Source organism: Macaca fascicularis, chromosome 1, assembly GCF_037993035.2.
Source record: "Macaca fascicularis isolate 582-1 chromosome 1, T2T-MFA8v1.1".
Classification (NCBI taxonomy): domain Eukaryota; kingdom Metazoa; phylum Chordata; class Mammalia; order Primates; family Cercopithecidae; genus Macaca; species Macaca fascicularis.
In genome coordinates, this window is record NC_088375.1 from 110,954,986 (window position 1) to 110,975,120 (window position 20,135).

General features: G+C 45.6%; 1 protein-coding gene across 3 annotated transcripts; it reads right to left on the minus strand.

Annotated features, from left to right (window-relative positions):
* Positions 1-1,149: 1,149 nt before the first annotated feature.
* Positions 1,150-15,012, minus strand: MRPS21 (mitochondrial ribosomal protein S21). 3 transcript variants are annotated; one of them, XM_005542015.4, is made up of 3 exons: positions 14,983-15,012; positions 14,460-14,574; positions 1,150-1,465 (listed from the first exon to the last, which is right to left on the minus strand). In XM_005542015.4, the coding sequence occupies exons 2-3, from the start codon at positions 14,540-14,542 to the stop codon at positions 1,285-1,287; spliced, it is 264 nt and encodes an 87-aa protein (XP_005542072.1). In that variant the 5' UTR covers positions 14,543-14,574; positions 14,983-15,012; the 3' UTR covers positions 1,150-1,284. The 3 variants fall into 3 exon arrangements, with proteins under 3 accessions (XP_005542072.1, XP_005542071.1, XP_065402697.1); XM_005542014.4 differs by having other exon boundaries at positions 14,934-15,012; XM_065546625.1 differs by having other exon boundaries at positions 14,842-15,012.
* Positions 15,013-20,135: the final 5,123 nt, after the last annotated feature.

A 20,135-nucleotide genomic window follows, 5' to 3' on the forward strand; every position in this document is an offset into this window, starting at 1 on the left:
TGAGGTCAGGAGATCGAGACCATCCTGGCTAATACAGTGAAACCCCGTCTCTACTAAAAAAATACAAAAAACTAGCCGGGTGAAGTGGCGGGTGCCTGTAGTCCCAGCTACTCGGGAGGCTGAGGCAGGAGAATGGCGTGAACCCGAGAGGAGGACCTTGCAGTGAGCTGAGATCCGGCCACTGCACTCCAGCCTGGGTGACAGAGCAAGACTCCGTCTCAAAAAAAAAAATAAATAAATAAAAATAAAAAAAAAAAAAATTTAGGCCGGGCGCGGTGGCTCAAGCCTGTAATCCCAGCACTTTGGGAGGCCGAGGCGGGCGGATCACAAGGTCAGGAGATCGAGACCACAGTGAAACCCCGTCTCTACTAAAAATACAAAAAAAAAATTAGCCGGGCGCGGTGGCGGGCGCCTGTAGTCCCAGCTACTCAGGAGGCTGAGGCAGGAGAATGGCGGGAACCCGGGAGGCGGAGCTTGCAGTGAGCCGAGATCGCGCCACTGCACTCCAGCCTGGGCAACAGCGTGAGACTCCGTCTCAAAAAAAAAAAAAAAAAAAAAAAAAAAAAAAAAAAAAAAAAAAAAAATTTACCATCTTAAAACATTTAAGGGTATAGTTCAGTGGCATTAAGTACATTCATCCTTTTGAGCAACCACCATCACCATCCATCATCCCTTTCCGTTTTTTTTTTTTTTTGAGATGGAGTCTCACTCTGTCACCCAGGTTGAAGTGCAGTGGCATGATCTTGGCTCACTGCAACCTCCGCCTCCCCAGTTCAAGCAATTCTCCTGCCTCAGCCTCCCAAGTGTCCCGGACTACAGGCATGTACCACCACACCCAGCCAATTTTTTTTTTTGTATTTTTAGTAGAGATGGGGTTTCACCACATTGGCCAGGCTGGTCTCAAACTCCTGGCCTCAAGTGATCCAGCCGCCTCAGCCTCCCAAAGTGTCGGGATAACAGGTATGAGCCACCGTGCCTGGCCATCATCTCCTGAAGTTTTTCATCTGCTCAAACTGAAACTCTGTGCCCATTAAACAATAATTCCTCATTGCCCCCTCCTCCAGCTCCAGCAAACACCATTCTACTCCTAGACTACTTTCAGACTCAGTTTTTTCTTTCACTTAATAAAAGACAGGGTCCACTGCTGACTAATGGAATTGTTTCTATATTTGGAGGCCTTTTTGCAGACATGTGATTTGAGTTTAGGAAATGGGATTGTACAAAGAAAAGAGATGGAGACAAAACTGGATGAGGGTTTCGCACTGGGTGTCCCATCCACAGGCCTCAGCAGCCCTGCCACGGATCTGCCCGATTCTTTCGCATCAAGAAGTTGATCTTGCGAGCCATTTCCATGTTGTAGATCCGCTGGCACCTTTCATAGCTTTCCCTCTGTCGCCGGCGGCATGGCTTCTCATAATACCGCCGACGTTTAATGTCCTCAATGAGCCCATCCATAGTGAGGATTCTGTATAAAGGCAAGCAATGAGGTTAGACATTTGGGATCATCATTACTCTTTCCCAGTTTAGCAAATAGTCAGAAGTCGATTGGCCAAACAACTGGTATTTATAAAAATTACAGTGGGAAATGGTGACAATAGAGCATTAACTGCCTACTTACAGAAGCCTCAATAAGAATCTGTGGGCCAGGTACAGTGGCTCATGCCTGTAATCCCACCACTTTGGGAGGGCAAGGTGAGCAGATTGTTTGAGCCCAGGAGTTTTGAGACCAGCCTAGGCAACATGGCATGTGTCTGTAGTGCTAGCAGCTTAGGAGGCTGAGGTGGGGGCATCACTTGAGCCCAGGGGAGACGGAAGCTGCAGTGTGCCATGTTTGCACCACTGTACTCCAGCCTGGGTGACAGAGTAAGACCCTGTCTCAAAAAAGAAAAAAAAAATTTCAGCATGGGCAACAAGGCAAAACCCCGTCTCTGCAAATAATACAAACATTAGCCAGGCATGGTGGTAGACGCCTGTAGTCCCCTCTACTCAGGAGGTTAAGGTGGGAGGATCAATTGAACCTGGGAGTTCGAGGCTGCAGTGAGCTGAGATCCTACCACTGCATTCTAGCCTGGGCAACAGAGTGAGACCTTGACTCAAAAAAAAAAAAAAAAAAAAAAGGCTGGGCACAGTGGCTCATGCCTGTAATCCTAGCACTTTGGGAGGCCAAGGCGGGTCGATCACTTGAGGTCAGGAGTTCGAAACCAGCCTGACCAATATGGTGAAACCCTGTCTCTACTAAAAATACAAAAATTAGCTGTACATGATGGCGTGCGCCTATAGTCCCTCTCAGCTACTCAGGAGGCTGAGGCAGGAGAAATGCTTGAACCCAGGAGGCAGAAGTTGCAATGAGCCAAGATTGTGCCACTGTACTCCAGTCTGGGCAACAGAGTGAGACTCTGTCTCAAAAAAAAAAAAAAAATGTGGGGAAATAAAAAAGCAATTAATTACATGGTCCTTGCTCTTGTAGAGTTTATAGTCAAAGTTATGTTCTCATACCTATTTTACCACAACACACCTGAGGGATATGATACAGTCCCTTAAGAACATGTCTCCCTAGAGCAATGATTCTCAACTAATGGGCATTTAAGAGACTTCAATTGGGGAGAGTCATTTTCAACAAGAACAAAATCACTAGGGGTGATTCTTAAGGTGATTCTCTTACTTAAAGTTCCATCCCGCCAGGCGCGGTGGCTCACACCTGTAATTCCAGTACTTTGGGAGGCTGAGGTGGGCGGATCACCTGAAGTCAGGAGTTTGAGAGCAGCCTGACCAACATGGAGAAACCCCGTCTCTACTAAAAATACAAAATTAGCTGGGCATGGTGGTATATGCCTGTAATCCCAGCTACTTGGGAGGCTGAGGCAGGAGAATTGCTTGAACCCTGGGGACGGAGGTTGCGGTGAGCCAAGGTTGCGCCATTGCACTCCAGCCTGGGCAACAAGAGCGAAATTCCATCTCAAAAAGATCACTTGAGGTCAGGAGTTCAAGACCAGCCTGTCCAACATGGTGAAACCCCGCCTCTACTAAAAATACAAAAATTAGCTGGGCATAGTGATGGGCGCTTGTACTCAGGAGGCTGAGGCAGAAGAATCCCTTGAACTCGGGGTGGAAGCTGTAGTGAGCAGAGATGGTGCCACTGCACTCCAGCCGAGGCAACGGAGACTCTGTCTCAAGGAAAAACAAAACAAAAACTCACAAGAGGCATTAAACCTGAACATGAGAACAAAAAAGTGGTTGTGAAGGAATCCTAAAGAACAACTTATCTGAAGTGTGAATACGTAGGTTGCCCTATTTCCACTCTTTTCCTATACCAATTATTGTCCTAAAACAAATCAGATCATGCCACTCTGGTGCTAAAAAATCTTTCCTAATGTACAGAATGACCTAAGCCACTAAAGTTCCCAGAATCATCTGCACATTAGAACTGCCCAGGGATCTTTTAAACATTCCAAACCCTGGGCCACACCTCAGTCTAATTAAATCACAAAGGAGAGGGAAAGGGACATGAGCAGGTTTTTAAGTTTCCCAGGTGACTCCAACGTACAGACAGATTTTGGAACTACTAGTCTAAGCTCAAAGCCTGAACAATTGCACCCTATATATATATCTTTATCTTTAATAACCTGCCCTACTGATCACTTGAGGTCAGGAGTTCGAGACAAGCCCGGCCAACGTGGTGAAACCCCGTCTCTACTAAAAATACAAAAATTAGCTGGGCATGGTGGTGCCCATCTGTAATCCCAGCTACTCGGGAGGCAGAGGCAGGAAAATAGCTTGAACCTGGGAGGTGGAGGTTGCAGTGAGTCGAGATCAAGGCACTGCACTCCAGACTGGGCAAAAGATGGAGACTCTGTGTCAAAAAGCAAAAACAAAACACCTGCCCGATAATGCCAATGCTCTAGTCACACTTAAGTATATGCAGTTCTACAGGCATCCTACATACTTGTTTTTTATTTGCTCATGATATTCCCTCTACTTGAAATATCATTCTTTTTCTTCCTCATGAAATCCTACTTGTTCCTCAAAGGCCCAAATCAATTGTTATCACATCTGTAAACTAGTTCAGGTGAAATCAAACTTTAGCATGCAGTAGTCATCTGGAAAGCTTGTTAAAACAGGGATTGCTGGCTGGCCATGGTGGCTCACACCTGTATCCCAGGACTTTGGGAGGCCAAGCTAGCAGGATCGCTTGAGCCCAGGAGTTTGACACTAGCCTGAGCAACATAATGAGACCCCCATCTCTACAAAAAATTAAAAATTAGCCAGACATGGTGGCACACACACCTGCACTCCCAGCTACTTGAGAGGCTGAGGTGGGAGAATGGGAGAATTGCTTTAACCTGGGAGATTGAGACTGCAGTGAGTCATGATCGTGGTACTGCACTCCAGCCTGGGCAAGCAAGACCCTATTTCTTTCTTTTGAGACGGAGTTTCGCTCTCGTTGCCCAGGCTGGAGTGCAACGGTGCAATCTTGGCTCAGTGCAACCTCTGCCTCCTGGGTTCAAGCAATTCTCCTGTCTCAGCCTCCCAAGTAGGAATTACAGGCACCCGCCATCAGGCCCAGCTAATTTTTGTTATTTTTAGTAGACACAAGGTTTCGCCATGTTGGCCAGGCTGGTCTCGAACTCCTGACCTCAGGTGATCCACCTGCCTCAGCCTCCCAAAGTGCTGGGATTACAGGCGTGAGCCACTGCAACCGGCTTTTTGTTTTTGTTTTTTTTTTTTGAGACAGACTCTCGCTCTGTTGCCCAGGCTGGAGTGCAATGGCACAATCTCGGCTCACTGCAACCTCTGCCTCCCGGGTTCAAGTGATTCTCTTGCCTCAGGCTCCCGAGTAGCTGGGACTACAGCCACGTACCACAACGCCCAGCTAATTTTTGTATTTTTAGTAGAGACGGAGTTTCATCATATTGGTCAGGCTGGTCTTGAACTTCTGACCTCATGATCTGCCTGCCTGGGCCTCCCAAAGTGCCGGGATTACAGGCATGAGCCACCGTGCTCGGCTGTGAAACCCTATTTCAAAGACCACCACAGACTGCTGTGCCAGTTTCTGATTCTGTATGCCTAGAGTAGGGGGCCAAGAATTTGCATTTCTAACAATTCCCACCTGATATTGCTGCTGATGGTCCAGGGACAACCAACACCATGGCACACTGTTAATGTCTCTCTCTTTTTTATTTTTTAGGCAGGGCCTCACTCTGTTGCCCAGGCTGGAGTGCAGCGTCACCATCTTGGCTCCCTGCAGCCTCCGCCTCTCAGGTTCAAGCAATTCTCCTGCCTCAGCCTCCTAAGTAGCTGGGATTACAGGGGCGTACCACCACACCTGGATAATTTTTGTATTTTTAGTAGAGACAGGGTTTCACCACGTTGGCCAGGCTGGTCTCGAACTCCTGACCTCAGGTGATCCACCCGCCTCGGCCTCCCAAAGTGCTGGGATTGCAGGTGTGAACCACCACGCTCGGCTAATGTCTCTTTTATAGCACTGGTCAAACAGTATTACATTGAACCCCTCACTGGGTCGTGTCCCTTCTAAGGTTAGAGATCAAATCTGTAACTACACTCCTATGAAATTGTTTAGGCAAATAATGTCCTCTTTTATAGATTAGGAAACTGAAGTTCAGAGAGGCTGACCTGCCCAAGATCACAAAATGGAACTATAAGCAGAATTCAGTAGTAAAGTGCTCTACAACAGTATTCTGCTTCTCAAACAAAAACCACCAATTTCAGAAGACAAATTGTTGCAGTATCCATGGGTAAAAGAGGGAGTGAAGAGCTGGGCTAGACTCTTCAATCAGAATAAAGAAGAAATGGAAGCCGATACAGGACACTGGAAGAAAAATATGATCTAAGCATGTAAACATTTATTTCTGCTGAGACTTGTGTTTAATACTGTCTAATGAAGGTTGCTTTTTGGACTAGAAAGTAGTATACTGGAGAAAATATAGAAAAAAGTCCCTGAAAGAAAAAGATTGGATATATAATATAAAAAGTACAAGGAGACTGGATTTGAGAGAATATAAAAAGGACAGAGACCCTGAATAAATATGACCTAGGAAGAGGAATCTATTAATGACAGACAGTTTAAAAGTAGGATGCAACAACACTGCAAGAGGAGGAAGGGGTTGAGTATGACTCAGGAACCCTACTGGAGTTCCAAAAGGCTTCTAAAACAGAGGTGATCATCTTACCAAGGAAATGCCTGTACTGTCAGGCAAAAGGGCAAGACAAGGAAAAAGAATACTAAAAGAACATAAGAATGGTGAAGGGAAAAGAAAGAATATAATGATGGGGGTTGGTAAATGGCATTCCCTGGATGTACTACTTACTTCCAAAACACAGACCAAATAAATTCCAAGATGCCAGGTGAGGATTCCCTCCCTTACCTGGCACGTTCTAGTCATCCTAAAAAAGGCACAGATTATCTTCAAATGATCCAGAGTTCCTACAGTAGAGGTATCTACTCAAGTTTACCTCTAATAGAAAAGGATGTAAGGGCCGGGCGCGGTGGCTCACGCCTGTAATCCCAGCACTTTGGGAGGCTGAGACGGGCGGATCACGAGGTCAGGAGATCGAGACCATTCTGGCTAACACGGTGAAACCCCGTCTCTACTAAAAAATACAAAAAACTAGCCGGGCGAGGTGGCGGGCGCCTATAGTCCCAGCTACTCGGGAGGCTGAGGCAGGAGAATGGCGTGAACCCGGGAGGCGGAGCTTGCAGTGAGCTGAGATCCGGCCACTGCACTCCAGCCTGGGTGACAGAGCGAGACTCCGTCTCAAAAAAAAAAAAAAAAAGAAAAGGATGTAAGAAGAGCTTTGTAAAACACAAGAATAGAGAGGGTGTTACTAATGATGCTTCTGCTTCCAAAAGTAGTTCAAGGACTAGCATATCAAGAGCTTTATAGTAAACAGATCAGCCTGGAGTTCGGGCGCCTGGCAACCTAATACTGAAGGAGAAACCAGCTGCCAGCTTTAGTGAAATTCAAATGATTATGTAAAAGCAGCCAAGCTGCCTGGAGTGGGGGGGAGTTGCGGGTGGCAGACTCACACGTCAGTGTAGCCAGTCTACGTCAGGACAGACGTGTATGCAGAAGGACTCAATGGACCTACAAAGTAGCCCACTAGGCGTAAAAGGAGTCAACAGGGCATGCTTCCAGTGTACTCGCCTTTCTTTGCTTGGGGCCCAGTCAATCATGCAGGGCTTCCTAGCAACCCCCACTTTCCACCTCCTCATCCCTGGGCACCAATGAGGGCCCCCAGTTATATAACAGGCATTTTGTGGTGGCCTCACTGGGCAGACACATAGGCTGTTTTCTTTGTAAGACTCTCTCTGTACTTCAAACATGGTAAAGCTTTAATCACCTTCCTCTAGACTCATTTGCTCTCCTACCTATTGTAATTAGGAGAGCAATTACAGAACGAGCAAATTATTTTTAAACTACCAGCTATGAGAGCTGAAAGAGATCAGAAGACAGTTGGAGTGTGAGAGAGATAATACAGAAAAAGTGGCTAGAGACAGGACATTTGGGAAAAGCAGAGAAAAGGAAGAAACAGAAAAGTGCATCAGTCAGCAAATGTGATTAACAGGCAGCAGGAAAACAGAAGATTGCATCACTCCAAAATCAGTCTGCTCACATACACAAAAGTTTAAAAGTCCTTACCTAGAAAATTATTCTAAGAGGCCGGGCGCGGTGGCTCACGCCTGTAATCCCAGCACTTTGGGAGGCCAGGCGGGCCAATCACAAGGTCAGGAGTTCAAGACCAGCCTGGCCAACATGGTAAAACCCCATCTCTACTACAAAAAATTAGCCAGACATAGTGGTAGATGCCTGTTATCCCAGCTACTCGGGAAGCTGAGGCAGGAGAATCACTTGAACCTGGGAGACAGAGGTTGCCATGAGCAAAGACCATGCAGTCTGGGCAACAGAGTGAGACTCTGTCTCAAAAAAAAAAAAAAAAAAAAAAAAAAAACAGAAAAAAGGAAATTATTCTAAGACTGGTATGGTTTTTAAAATGCTGCCAGCCAGGTGCCAACCCCTTTTCTTTTTAAGCAATGTAAATTTCTTTATTTCAAATTCTACTCCTACTTTGGTGTTTTAATCCCTGAAGAAAAGGTAATACTGTGCTTCTTAACTAGGGTACTTAACAGAATGCCAAGGGATACAAGAGTTTCTGGACAAATTTGATGCATCTGCCTGGAGCACCAATTTTAACTCAAGGGAGCGGGGGTGTTACCCGTAAAACAGATGCAATGGCAGTGAATACGAAGTTCACCTTAAATTTTAATTTAGGGAAACTTCAAAGAAATTCCATGTTTGCTTATAGTAGCAGAACCCCTATAGTTCATTCACACTCCTGTGCTGTTAACGACACTTCAGTGGAAAAGTTTGACAAACATTAAATAAGGAAGTGACAAAAAAGATAAAGGAATATTTATGTTCATTAAGAAGACATTTAATGAGAGCTTTGGATGTGCCAGACACTTTGGTAAATCCAAGAGATATACAAATGAAAAAGCATAAGTTTCTGTCCTTAAGGAGGCTACAAGTCTTTTGTTTTTTTGAGACAGGGTTTCACTCTGTCACCCAGGCTGGAGTGCAATGGTGCGATCTCAGCTCACTGCAACCTCCCCTCCTGGGTTTAAGCAATTCTCCTGCATCAGCCTCCTGAATAGCTGGGATTACAGGCATGCACCACCATACCCGGCTAATTTTTATATTTTTAGTAGAGACGGGGTTTCACTATGTTGGCCAGGCTGGTCTCGAACTCCTAACCTCAAATGATCCACTTGTCTCAGCCTCCCAAAGTGCTGGGATTACAGGCATGAGTCACGGTGCCCGGCCAGGAGGCTACAAGTCTATTATAATAATTTTCAATCCTGGTGAAATCTCATGGTATGTTTTTTAAAATGCTGCCAGCCAGGTGCCAACCCCTGGAGATTCTAATTCATCTCAGATTGGGCCCTGACATTAGTTTTGTTTTCCTGACAGTTCCCCAGGTGATCCTAATAGGCAGCCAGGGTTGAAACCACAGGGTGTCACACTGACCACTCTCCTGCTGTCTAATATTAACACTTCCACCCAGGAAATAGGTATGTGCAAAATGCCAGTCATCAATAAAAAGAGAACCATAAAAGTAGTATGTGCGCTGGGTGTTGTGGCTCACGCCTGTAATTCCAGCATTTTGGGAGGCCGAGATGGGTGGATCACCTGTGGTCGTCAGGAGTTCGAGACCAGCCTGGCCAACATGGTGAAACCCTGTCTCTACTAAAAATACCAAAACTAGCCAGGCATGGTGGCAGGCGCCTGTAATCCCAGCTACTTGAGGGGCTGAGGCAGGAGAATCACTTGAACCCAGGAGGCGGAGGTTGCAGTGAGCTTAGATCACACTATTGCACTCCAGCCTGGGGGACAAGAGCGAGACTTCGTCTCAAACAAACAAAAAACAGAAAAAAACAGGAAAAGCAAAAACTAAGTGTTGATTAAATTAAAAATATAGTGGCTGAAAGGATTTTTAAAAGAGGCATATATAAAGGGGTATAGACAACCTTAGACAAAGAAGTAAGAAGAGAGTCTTCTCTCAAAAGATAAGAGCTGGCCTTACGTTTTCTGCAAACCTGGTATCAATGAAGAAATAATCAGGAAGGAGATGAGAAATATTTTGTTTCTCAGATTCTTTGTTTCAAATTGTAAGTGTAAATGGGGATGCATTCCATGTATGATATGGGGCATCACTGCAGTCTCTGTCTCCCAGGTTCAAGCAGTTCTTCTGCCTCAGCCTCCCGAGTGGCTGGGATTACAGACCTGTGCCACCATGCACAGCTAATTTTTGTATTTTTAGTAAAGACCGGGTTTTGCCATGTTGGCCAGGCTAGTCTTGAACTCCTGGCCTCAAGAGATCCAGCTTCCTCTGCCTCCCAAAGTGCTGAGAATACTTGAGTGAGGCACTGCACCTAGCCACTACTCTCTTGATACAACTGTAAGAAGTGGTTCAGCTGGACATGGTGGCTCATGCCTGTAATCCCAGCACTTTGGGAGGCTGAGGCGGGCAGATCACGAGGTCAGGAGATCGAGACCATTCTGACTAACACGGTGAAACCCCGTCTCTACTAAAAATACAAAAAATTAGCTGGGGTGGTGGCATGCGCCTGTAGTCCCAGCTAGTCGGAAGGCTGAGGCAGGAGAATCGCTTGAACCTGGGAGGCAGAGGTCACAGTGAGCTGAGACTACACCACTGCACTCCAGCCTGGGCGACAGAGGGAGACTCCATCTCAAATAAATAAATAAATAAAAGAAGTGGTTCAGTAAATAATACTATACCACAAATTTTGTTGTTCTTTGTCAAAGTAGCTAATTTTCTAAAAACAAAATTCTTGTTTTTGTGTTAGCTACACTTCAGGAATAAGGGAACTAAAACAGAGCCTTTTGGAAATTTGTTTACCATTAAGTAACAGCTATCCTTTGATCTTTCAATAATATAAACATCTCAACAACCATGGCCAGAAGACCCATCTAAATCTACCAAAATAAATCATACAGAAAAAGATTTACAGGGAGAAGTCAGAAAAAAAGAGTGAAGTTATACATAACACATGCCTTTTCCTAAATTCAACATTCATCTCACTAGCTAACTCACTACAGGGTCTGGATGTTACCTATAAAGACGTTCATTTTAGGCTGGGTGCAGTGGCTCAAACCTGTAATCCCAGCACTTTGGGAGGCCAAGGCGGTGGATCACATGAGATCAGGAGTTTGAGACCAGCCTGACCAACACGGATAAACCCCAACTCTAGTGAAAATAGAAAATTAGCCAGGTGTGGTGGCGCATGCCTGTAATCCCAGCTACTCAGAAGGCTGAGGCAGGAGAATCGTTTGAACCTAGGAGGCAGAGGTTGTGGTGAGCCGAGATGGCGCCATCGCACTCCAGTCTGGGCAACAAGAGCGAAACTCTCCAAAAAAAAAAAAAAAAAAGTCGTTCATATTGTTACTTCCAAGATAGCAAGATAGGGGCAGAGAAAGGTCATCAGAAATAATATACTTCTCAGACATGCCACCAGAAGGTCTGAAATAGGAGAGTTGGGAATGAGGAGAAAGAGAGAAAAATGAAACAGGATACCTTACAACCTGGTACTTATCTTCACTTACAGCGTAAGTGACAATGTAGAGGGAACAGCTTCAGGCCAAGGATATGATTGTTATGCACATAGAATGAGGTGATGCGGCTGACCCCAGATTTTTTATTTTTTTTTTTAGTCTTACTCTGTGGCCTAGACTGGAATGCAGTGGCATGACTGTGGCTCACTGCAGCCTCTGCTTCCCTGGTTCAAGTGATTCTCCTGCCTCAGCCTCCCAAGTAGCTGAGATTACAGGTACCTGCCACCACATCCGGCTAATTTTATATATTTAGTAGAGACAGGGTTTCACCCTGTTGGCCAGGCTGGTATTGAACTCCTGACCTCAGGTGATCCACTCGCCTCAGCCTCCCAAAGTGCTGGGATTACAGGCATGAGCCACCACGCCTGACCCTAAGGCAAGATCCTTTTAAAAGACATATAAACCATTCTGAGCCTGGAACTGCTTCTCATTTACACAGCTTCTGACAGCATTTTTTTCCTCACTAACTGTGGTCTTCTGCCATCCGACCTTCTACACCTAGAACTCTCTGCTTTGCTAAGAACTAGGTTCCCTTTCCTTTGCCCTCTCAGTCCTCAAGAACCCTACCGATATTTAAACCCAATCAGATGAGGATTCTGGGTTTTTTTTTTTAAAGCTACACCTACTGAAATGATAAGATAAGGATTCTAAATTGGAAAATGAACTACCGTCTCTCCATTTCTAGTAAGACTAGCAAATAATCTATTATTAAAGAACATTGCATTCAAAAGATGTGCTTTAGGATCCTCTCCACCATTCAGTAATTGCATAACCCAATAAAGATAATCTGATCTTCCAAGGCTTCCCTTACTTGTGAAATAAAGCTACCACATTAAAGGCCTTAAGGCAATATCTTTCCTACATTTTTTTTAAGAGACGTGGTCTCACTATGCTTCCTAGGTTACAGTGGAGTGGTTATTCACAGGCACAAGAGTGCACTCACACTACAGTCTTGGACTCCTGGGTTCAAGCAATCCTCCTGCCTCAGCCTCTGGAGCAGCTGGGACTACAGGAGCCCCTTCCTTACAATTATTTGATAATTCAACTCAACAAGCGTTTGTTTCTTCAAAAGTTACTTCACACTGGGGAAAGAAAATGAGTGAGTCATACCAGAAAGTCAAAATCCACACAACTGGTGAGAAGGGAAGGCTAAGAACTTTTTGCTTGAGAAATCAGTGGTAAAGTATTACTAGGGCTGGGCCGGGTGCAGCGGCTCATGCCTGTAATCCCAGCATCTTGGAAGGCTGAGGCGGGTAGATCACAAGGCCAGGAGATTGAGACCATCCTGGACAACATGGTGAAACCCCGTCACTACTAAAAATACAAAAATCAGCCAGGCATGGTGGCGGGCACGTGTAGTCCCAGCTATTCGGGAGGCTGAGGCAGGAGAGTCACTTGAACCCAGGAGGCAGAGGTTGCAGTGAGTCAAGACTGCGCCACTGTGCTCCAGCCTGGCAACAGAGCAAAAAAAAAGTATTATTAGGGCTCTTCTACATCTTTTAGCCTGGCATTCAAAAATTTTCAATAAAGCTATAAAGCTCCTCCACCCCAGCTAGTTCATTTCCATTTATGTATTTTTCCTTATGCTGTATCTTTCCTCAAAACTTGTAAGCTTTCCTATCTTTCTTTTTTTTCCCTTTCTTCTTATTTAATATTTTTAGAAATGGGCTCTTGCTATGTTTACGAGATTGGTCTTGAACTCTTGGCAAAAAGAAATCCTCCCTTACTGGGCCTCCCAAAATGCTAGGATTACAGGTGTGAGTCATCCCACCCAGCCAGCTTTCCCATCTTTGGCCTGCTTCTCTAGGATCCCAAGCTGAATTTACCATTTTTTTTAGCTTTGTCCCACACCAATACCTCTCTCAACTTTCTATTAATCATACTATGTTCCTGCTTCCTAGCAATTTCACATCTTGATTTTCCCTTTGGGCCCTTTTTTTTTTTTTTTTTTTTTTTTTTTTGAGACGGAGTCTTGCTTTGTCGCCCAGGCTGGAGTGCAGTGGCCGGATCTCAGCTCACTGCAAGCTCCGCCTCCCGGGTTTACGCCATTCTCCTGCCTCAGCCTCCCGAGTAGCTGGGACTACAGGCGCCCACCACCTCGCCCGGCTAGTTTTTTTTTTTTGTATTTTTTAGTAGAGACGGGGTTTCACCATATTAGCCAGGATGGTCTCGATCTCCTGACCTCGTGATCCGCTCGTCTCGGCCTCCCAAAGTGCTGGGATTACAGGCTTGAGCCACCGCGCCCGGCCTTGGGCCCTTTTTTAAGTCTTCGAAAGAATTCAGGTTCCTCATAAAAGGAGTGATTACGCTCGGGCAACATGGCGAGACTCCCTCTGTACAGAAAATACAAAAAGTAACTGCGGTGGTGGCGTGCGCGGCTAGACCCAGCTACTCGGGAGACTGAGGCGGGAGGGTTACTAAGCGACACAGCAAGACCCTGTCTCAATTTAAAAAGTGGGGCCGGGCGCAGTGGCTCAGCCTGTAATCCCAGCACTTTGGGAGGCAGAGGCCGGTGGATCACTTGAGGTCAGGAGATCGAGACCATCCTGGCGAACAAGGTAAAACCCCGTCTCTACTAAAAATACAAAAATTAACCGGGTGTGGTGGCGGGCACCTGTAGTCCCAGCTGCTCGGGAGGCAGAGGCAGAAGAATGGCATGAACCCGGGAGGTGGAGCTTGCAGTGAGCCGAGATTGTGCCACTGCACTCCAGCCTGGGTGAGAGAGAGGCTCCATCTCAAAAAAACAAAATTAAATTAAATTAAAAGCGGAGAGGCGGAGGGGAGTGATTACTTGAATAAGATTCATACAGTTAGGTTTGAAGAACAACTTTTTTTTCTTTTCTTTTTTTTTTTTTTTTTTGAGACAGAGTCTCACTCTGTTGCCCAGGCTGCAGTGCAGTGGCTCGATCTCGGCTCACTGCAACCTCTGCCTCCCGGGTTCAAGGGATTCTCCTGCCTCAGACTCTCGAGTAGCTGAGATTACAGGTGCCTGCCACCACGCCCGGCTAATTTTTGTATTTTTAGTAGAGATGGGGTTTCACCATGTTGGCCAGGCTGGTCTGAAACTCCTGACCTCATGTGATGCACCCGCCTCGGCCTCCCAAAGTGCTGGGATTACAGGCGTGAGCCACCGCGCCCGGCCCAGAACTTCATTTTTAAGATAATAAACTGAGGGACTGAGACGTTTTAAGAGACTGTGAACACCTGGGCTGGCACTGCTTTGAGAATAATCAACGAAAGGGGAAGGAAGAGAATAACCACCGCACTTCCTAGAGAGTCTAGGCATGATTCTGGTCCCTTAACAGTTACCTGTTTAGGATCCTGTATGCACCTTCCACGTTCCCTTCCTGTACCATCACAGTCCTGGCGATGAACTTCAGATGTTTTGCCATGACCTTGGATTTAAACCTTCACTCTGTAGAGCCTAAAGGATGACGGAGAAAAGGTGAGGAAATTTGAAAGAGAAACACAACATAATACAAACTACACCGCGCGGCTTATTTAGGATTTGGAAATTCAACATGCTCAGGGACGCGCGAGATGGAGCACACAGAAGTCATCCTAGAAAGTAGACGCGAATCGTTATCTCTCATTCTCACTGCCAATTCAAACCCTCGCATAGAGAAGAAAAGAGATGGTAGCCGGGCATGGGAAGGACAGGAGCGACAAAGAAGCGCCACAGGGTTCCCACCACCGCATAGTTCCAAAAGCGGTTGGGTTGAGAGTTAGGAAAGGGCTCTTTGTTGGTCTTTGGAAAAGCAGGCGAAAGCCCGCAAACCTGACCTCTCGCCAAGCCAGCCTTCCTTCACCCAAACCCTGCACAGCTCCTCACCTGCCCTCCTCACTACCGGAAGCGGAAACTACGGAATCGCCAGCGCCGCGCAAAGAAACAGGCTGAGGGAGACGACGTGCGTGGAAACCATAGCAACGTCCTTTATGGCCTCGCTTGGCTGCCGCTCTTCCCCGGGCCTGGACTCTACACCTGACAAAGCAAAATACTAATTGACTTTTTAAATTCCCCCAAAACACGTTTCTCGCCCTCTCATGGAGTCAAAGTCCTTCGGCCTCTGAGAAGGTCAGCCCCATTTCATACGCCTTAATCCTGTGAAATCCTTGATAAATATTTGAGCCATTCCTCTTTCTCGATGGAAAACGAGAGAAGTAGGTGCTTCCTGAGGATGCTTCCTGTCTTTTCTTAGAAAAGGACAGACTCTTTGAAATCTCTCCGGACGAAAAATAGATTGATTCATACACGTCGTCTGCCTAAGTGCTAAGGAAAAGAAATAAACACACTGTGAGTTTCCTATATCATCTTCCCACTAATTTAACTACATAAAGTGAAACCAATAAATATATGGGAAACACCTGCAGGGTTTAGACTACAAAATTATGTCAGCTTCTATGCCTTTTTGTGCTAGTGAGACCTACTGAAAAAGCTCCTTTTAAATTTCTTCTCCACTGTGGAGACACCCGTCCTCTTACTTGTATGCTACCTATACATATCCATTTATGGTTATGCACGTAAGTTAACATCTAATGGCTGTGGGAAACGTACCTCCCTTAGACTGCGCGCGCGCACACACACACACGCACAGGCGTGTGCATCCTCCTCAGTTAATGCTAATAACTCACACAAACACTTAAGCCCACCTCAGAGTAAGCCAGGTCCAAAGTAACGAAATAGAACTAGATTGCGACATTATTATGCTTGTCAATAAACTTTCACTGAATGACTACTCTGTGTCAGATACTGTTGATACCACTCTAGTGCCTCCTGGACCACTAGGAGATAGTATATAGACATAAAAGATACTAAAACGAGGTAGTATATAATAAACGCAAAATAAATTATGGGGGCTGGGCATGGTGGCTCACGCCTGTAATCCCAGCACTTTGAAAGGCCAACACTGGTGGATCACTTGAGCCCAGGAGTTCGAGACCAGCCTGGGCAACAAAGCAAAACTCCTATCTTTACAAAAAATACAGAAATTAGCTGGGTATGGTGGCATGACTTGTCATCCCAGCTACTTGGGAGGCTGAGGGGGAGGATCACCCGAGTCTGGGAGGTCAAAGCTGCAGCGAGCTGTGATCACACCACTGCACCCTGGCCTGGGCAATAGTGTGAGACCCTGTCTCGAAAAATTAAATATAAACAAACAAACAAATAAATAAATAGGGCCGGGCATGGTGGCACACGCCTGTAATCCCAGCACTTTGGGAGGCTGAGGCAGGTGGATCACCTGAGGTCAGGAATTCGAGACCAGCCTGGTCAACATGGTGAAACCCTGTCTCTACTAAAAATACAAAATTAGCCAGGCGTGGTGCTGCATGCCTGTAATCCCAGCTACTTGGGAGGCTGAGGCAGGAGAATCACTTGAACCTGGGAGGTGGAGGTTGCAGTGGGCCGAGATCGCACCATTGCACTCCAGCCTGGGCAACAAGAGTGAAACTCCATTTCAAAAAATAAACAAACAAATAATAAATAAAATATGCCACAGCGTAATGTGGTGAAAGGCACTGGCTTCAAAGTTGGGAGATCTGGATTCTATCTCAATTCTAATACTCATCAGGCCTATGACCTTGAATAAGTCATTTAAAACCAGGGGTCTGGAGACTACTGTCTACAGGTGAAATCCTGCTCCACCCGTTTTTGTAAATAAGACTGTTGAACTACAGTCATGCTTATTTGTCTGTGTGTTACGTATGGCTGCTTTGGGCTACAATGGCCGAGTTGGGTAGTCGCAATAGAGACATAAAGCCTACAAAGCCTAAAATATTTACTATCTGGCCGTTGCCAGACTCACTCTATTTCCTCATGTCTAAAATGGGACTAATTTTGCCCTGTCAGTCTCACAAAATTTGTCGTGGGAATCAAATAGAATAAAATATGAAGATACACCGGGCGCGGTGGCTCACGCCTGTAATCCCAGCACTTTGGGAGGCCAAGGCGGGTGGATCACGAGGTCAGGAGATCGAGACCATCTTGGCTAACGCAGTGAAACCCTGTCTGTACTAAAAATACAAAAAATCAGCTGGGTGTGATGGCGCTCGCCTGTAGTCTCAGCTACTTGGGAGGCTAAGGCAAGACAATTGCTTGAACCTGGGAGGTGGAGGTTGCAGTGAGCTGAGATGGTGGCACTGCACTCCAGCCTGGGTGACAGAGCGAGACTCCATCTCAAAATATATATATATATATATTAAGATACGTTGAAAGAAAGGAAGGGAGAGGAACTGATGTTAATAAATTCTGTTAACCACTACCATTGGATCAGCTGAAGAGTAACATTTTTGAGAGCCTACTATATACTAAACCCTGTACTAGGTGGGTGTTTTTTGTTTTTGTTTGTTTTTCTGAGGCAGAGTCTCACTCTTATTGCCCAGGCTAGAATGCAGTGGCATGATCATAGCTCACTGCAGCCTGGACCTCCTGGGCTCAGGTGATCCTTCCACCTCAGCCTCCCAAGTAACTGGGATTACAGGGACATGCCACCATGCCCAGCTAATTTTTTGTATTTTTAGTAGAGACTAATTTTTTGTATTTTTAGTAGTTTCATTATGTTGCCCAGGCTGGTCTCCCAAAGTGCTAGGATTACAAGCGTGAGCCACCCCACCAGGCCCCAAACCCTGCACTAGGTGTTTTATGTACATGATTCCATTTAATGGAGTAAAGGGCCAAACACTGAGTGTATAGATCATGTTTAACAGAAAGAATGATAGGATGAACTTGAGTTAGTCATTGAAAGAGGGCAGGGTTTAGATAACAAGCAAAGCAGGAAAGGTTTGAACAAGAGCTTAGGAGCAAAAAGGTGTAGTGTTAAGGAGTCAAAAAAAAAAAAAAAAAAAACTGCACCAGAGGGATCATGCAGGGGAGCACAGGGAAAAATAGAGACTGTGATTAAAGATTTTGGACTTTCTTCTCAAAGCATTGGAGAGCCATTGAAGAATTCGAATAGGATATGATATGCAAAGCACTGTTCTAGGAAAATTAACCTGGTTATCAGCGAAAAGGGATTAGAAGCAAGAGAGACTATTAGTACAGTGAAGTCTAGAGCAGACTGGTGGCAATGGAATGGATAGGAAGAAATGGATTTTAAGAGATATTCCAAATAAAGAATAAAAAGGATTTGGTGACCAGATGGCACCAAATTTTAAGCCTAGTTATCCAGAGGAAAAAACAAAAAAAAAAACTATGGTACCTAGCGATACCACAGGTAGCACTAACAGAAGAGGAGACTGTAAAAACTGGTAGCTGGCCGGGCACAGTGGCTCATGCCTGTAATCCCAGCAGGCATGGGATTGGGAGGCTGAGGTGGGTGGATCACGAGGTCAGGAGTTCAAGACCAGCCTGGCCAACATGGTGAAACCCTGTCTCTACTAAAAATACAAAAAATAGCTGGGTGTGGTTGTGGGTGACTGTGATCCCAGTTACTCAGGAGGCTGAGGCAGAATCATTTGAATTTGGGAGGCAGAGGTTGCGGTGAGCCGGGATCGCACCATTGTACTCCAGCCTGGGTGATATGGCGAGACTCTGTCTCAAAAAAAAAAAAAAAAAAGTGGTAGCAGGACATGTTTTCAGGAAAGAATAATTTGATTGGTGATTACTGGAAAACACATCAGACTGGAAACCAAGTTCTGTTCCACACATCATGTTGTCCTAGATAAGTCTCCTAAGTTTCATTTCTTTTCTTTTCTTTCCCTTTTCTTTTTTTTTTTTTTTTTTTTGAGACAGAGTTTCACTCTTGTTGCCCAGGTTGGAGTGCAATGGCTTAATCTCGGATCACCGCAACCTCTGCCTTCCAGGTTCAAGGGATTCTCCTGCCTCAGCCTCCGGAGTAGCTGGGATTACAGACATGCGCCACCACACCTGGCTAATTTTTTAATTTTTTTTTTTTTGTATTTTTAGTACAGACAGGGCTTCTCCATGTTGGTCAGGCTGGTCTCGAACTCCCGACCTCAGGTGGGCCACCTGCCTTGGCCTCCCAAAGTGCTGGGATTACAGGCATGAGCCACCGCGCCTGGCCCTAAGTTTCTTTATGTATCAAATGAGGAGGTTGGGTTGAACTGGATGTACAAGAGGCATTTTTTTTTTTTTTGAGAGGGAGTCTTACTCTGTCACCCAGGCTGGCATGCAGTGGTGAATCTCAGCTCACTGCAACCTCCGCCTCCCAGGTTTAAGCAATTCTCATGCTTCAGCCTCCTGAGTAGCTGGGATTACAGATGTGCACCACCACACCCAGTTAATTTTTGTATTTTTAGTAGAGACTGGGTTTCCCCATGTCAACCAGGCTGGTCTTGAACTCCTGACCTCCAGAGATCCACCCGCCTCAGGTGGGATTATAGGCGTGAGCCACCGTGCCCAGCCAAGAGGCATGTCTTGGCTCTAAAACACTGAAAGTTTCAATAATGTTTAAGTATCAGCAATATGTAAATAAAACTGTCCAACAGAAACTTAAACACTCAGTATGCCATCTCAGGGGAAAGATTGGGACTAGAGATAAAGCTGTAGCAGTCTTCTAAGTTGAAGCAATAATTAAAGCCACAAAAGAATGTAGTCAGAGAAAAGGGCCAAGGCCTGAGCCTAGGGGAACCCCCACTCTTTGGAGTAGGTTGAAGTGGGGCCCTTAAGAGACCTAGACATTGCTGCCAGATAGGTAAGAGGAGGATTAGGATAGTGTGCTGTCATGGGATCTGAGGGCAGAGTGTTTCAGTAGGCAGCATCGAGTGTCAAATGATACAGACAGCATAATGTACATAGCCTTTGTAAAGGGTATAGCTGTTGATTAGGGGGAAGCTAGATTATAATACTGGTTCTGTGGGCTCATTAGTAACTTTGGAAGGTGCAACAAAGTGAAAGCAGTGGAAGCTAGGCTGCAAGACGTTAAGGACTGAGTGGCAGAAAGGAATCAGAAAGAGTATAAATAGACTACCTTGTCGAGAATTATGGAGAAAATAAGAGGACAATCAGCCTTAAGATATGTTTTCAAG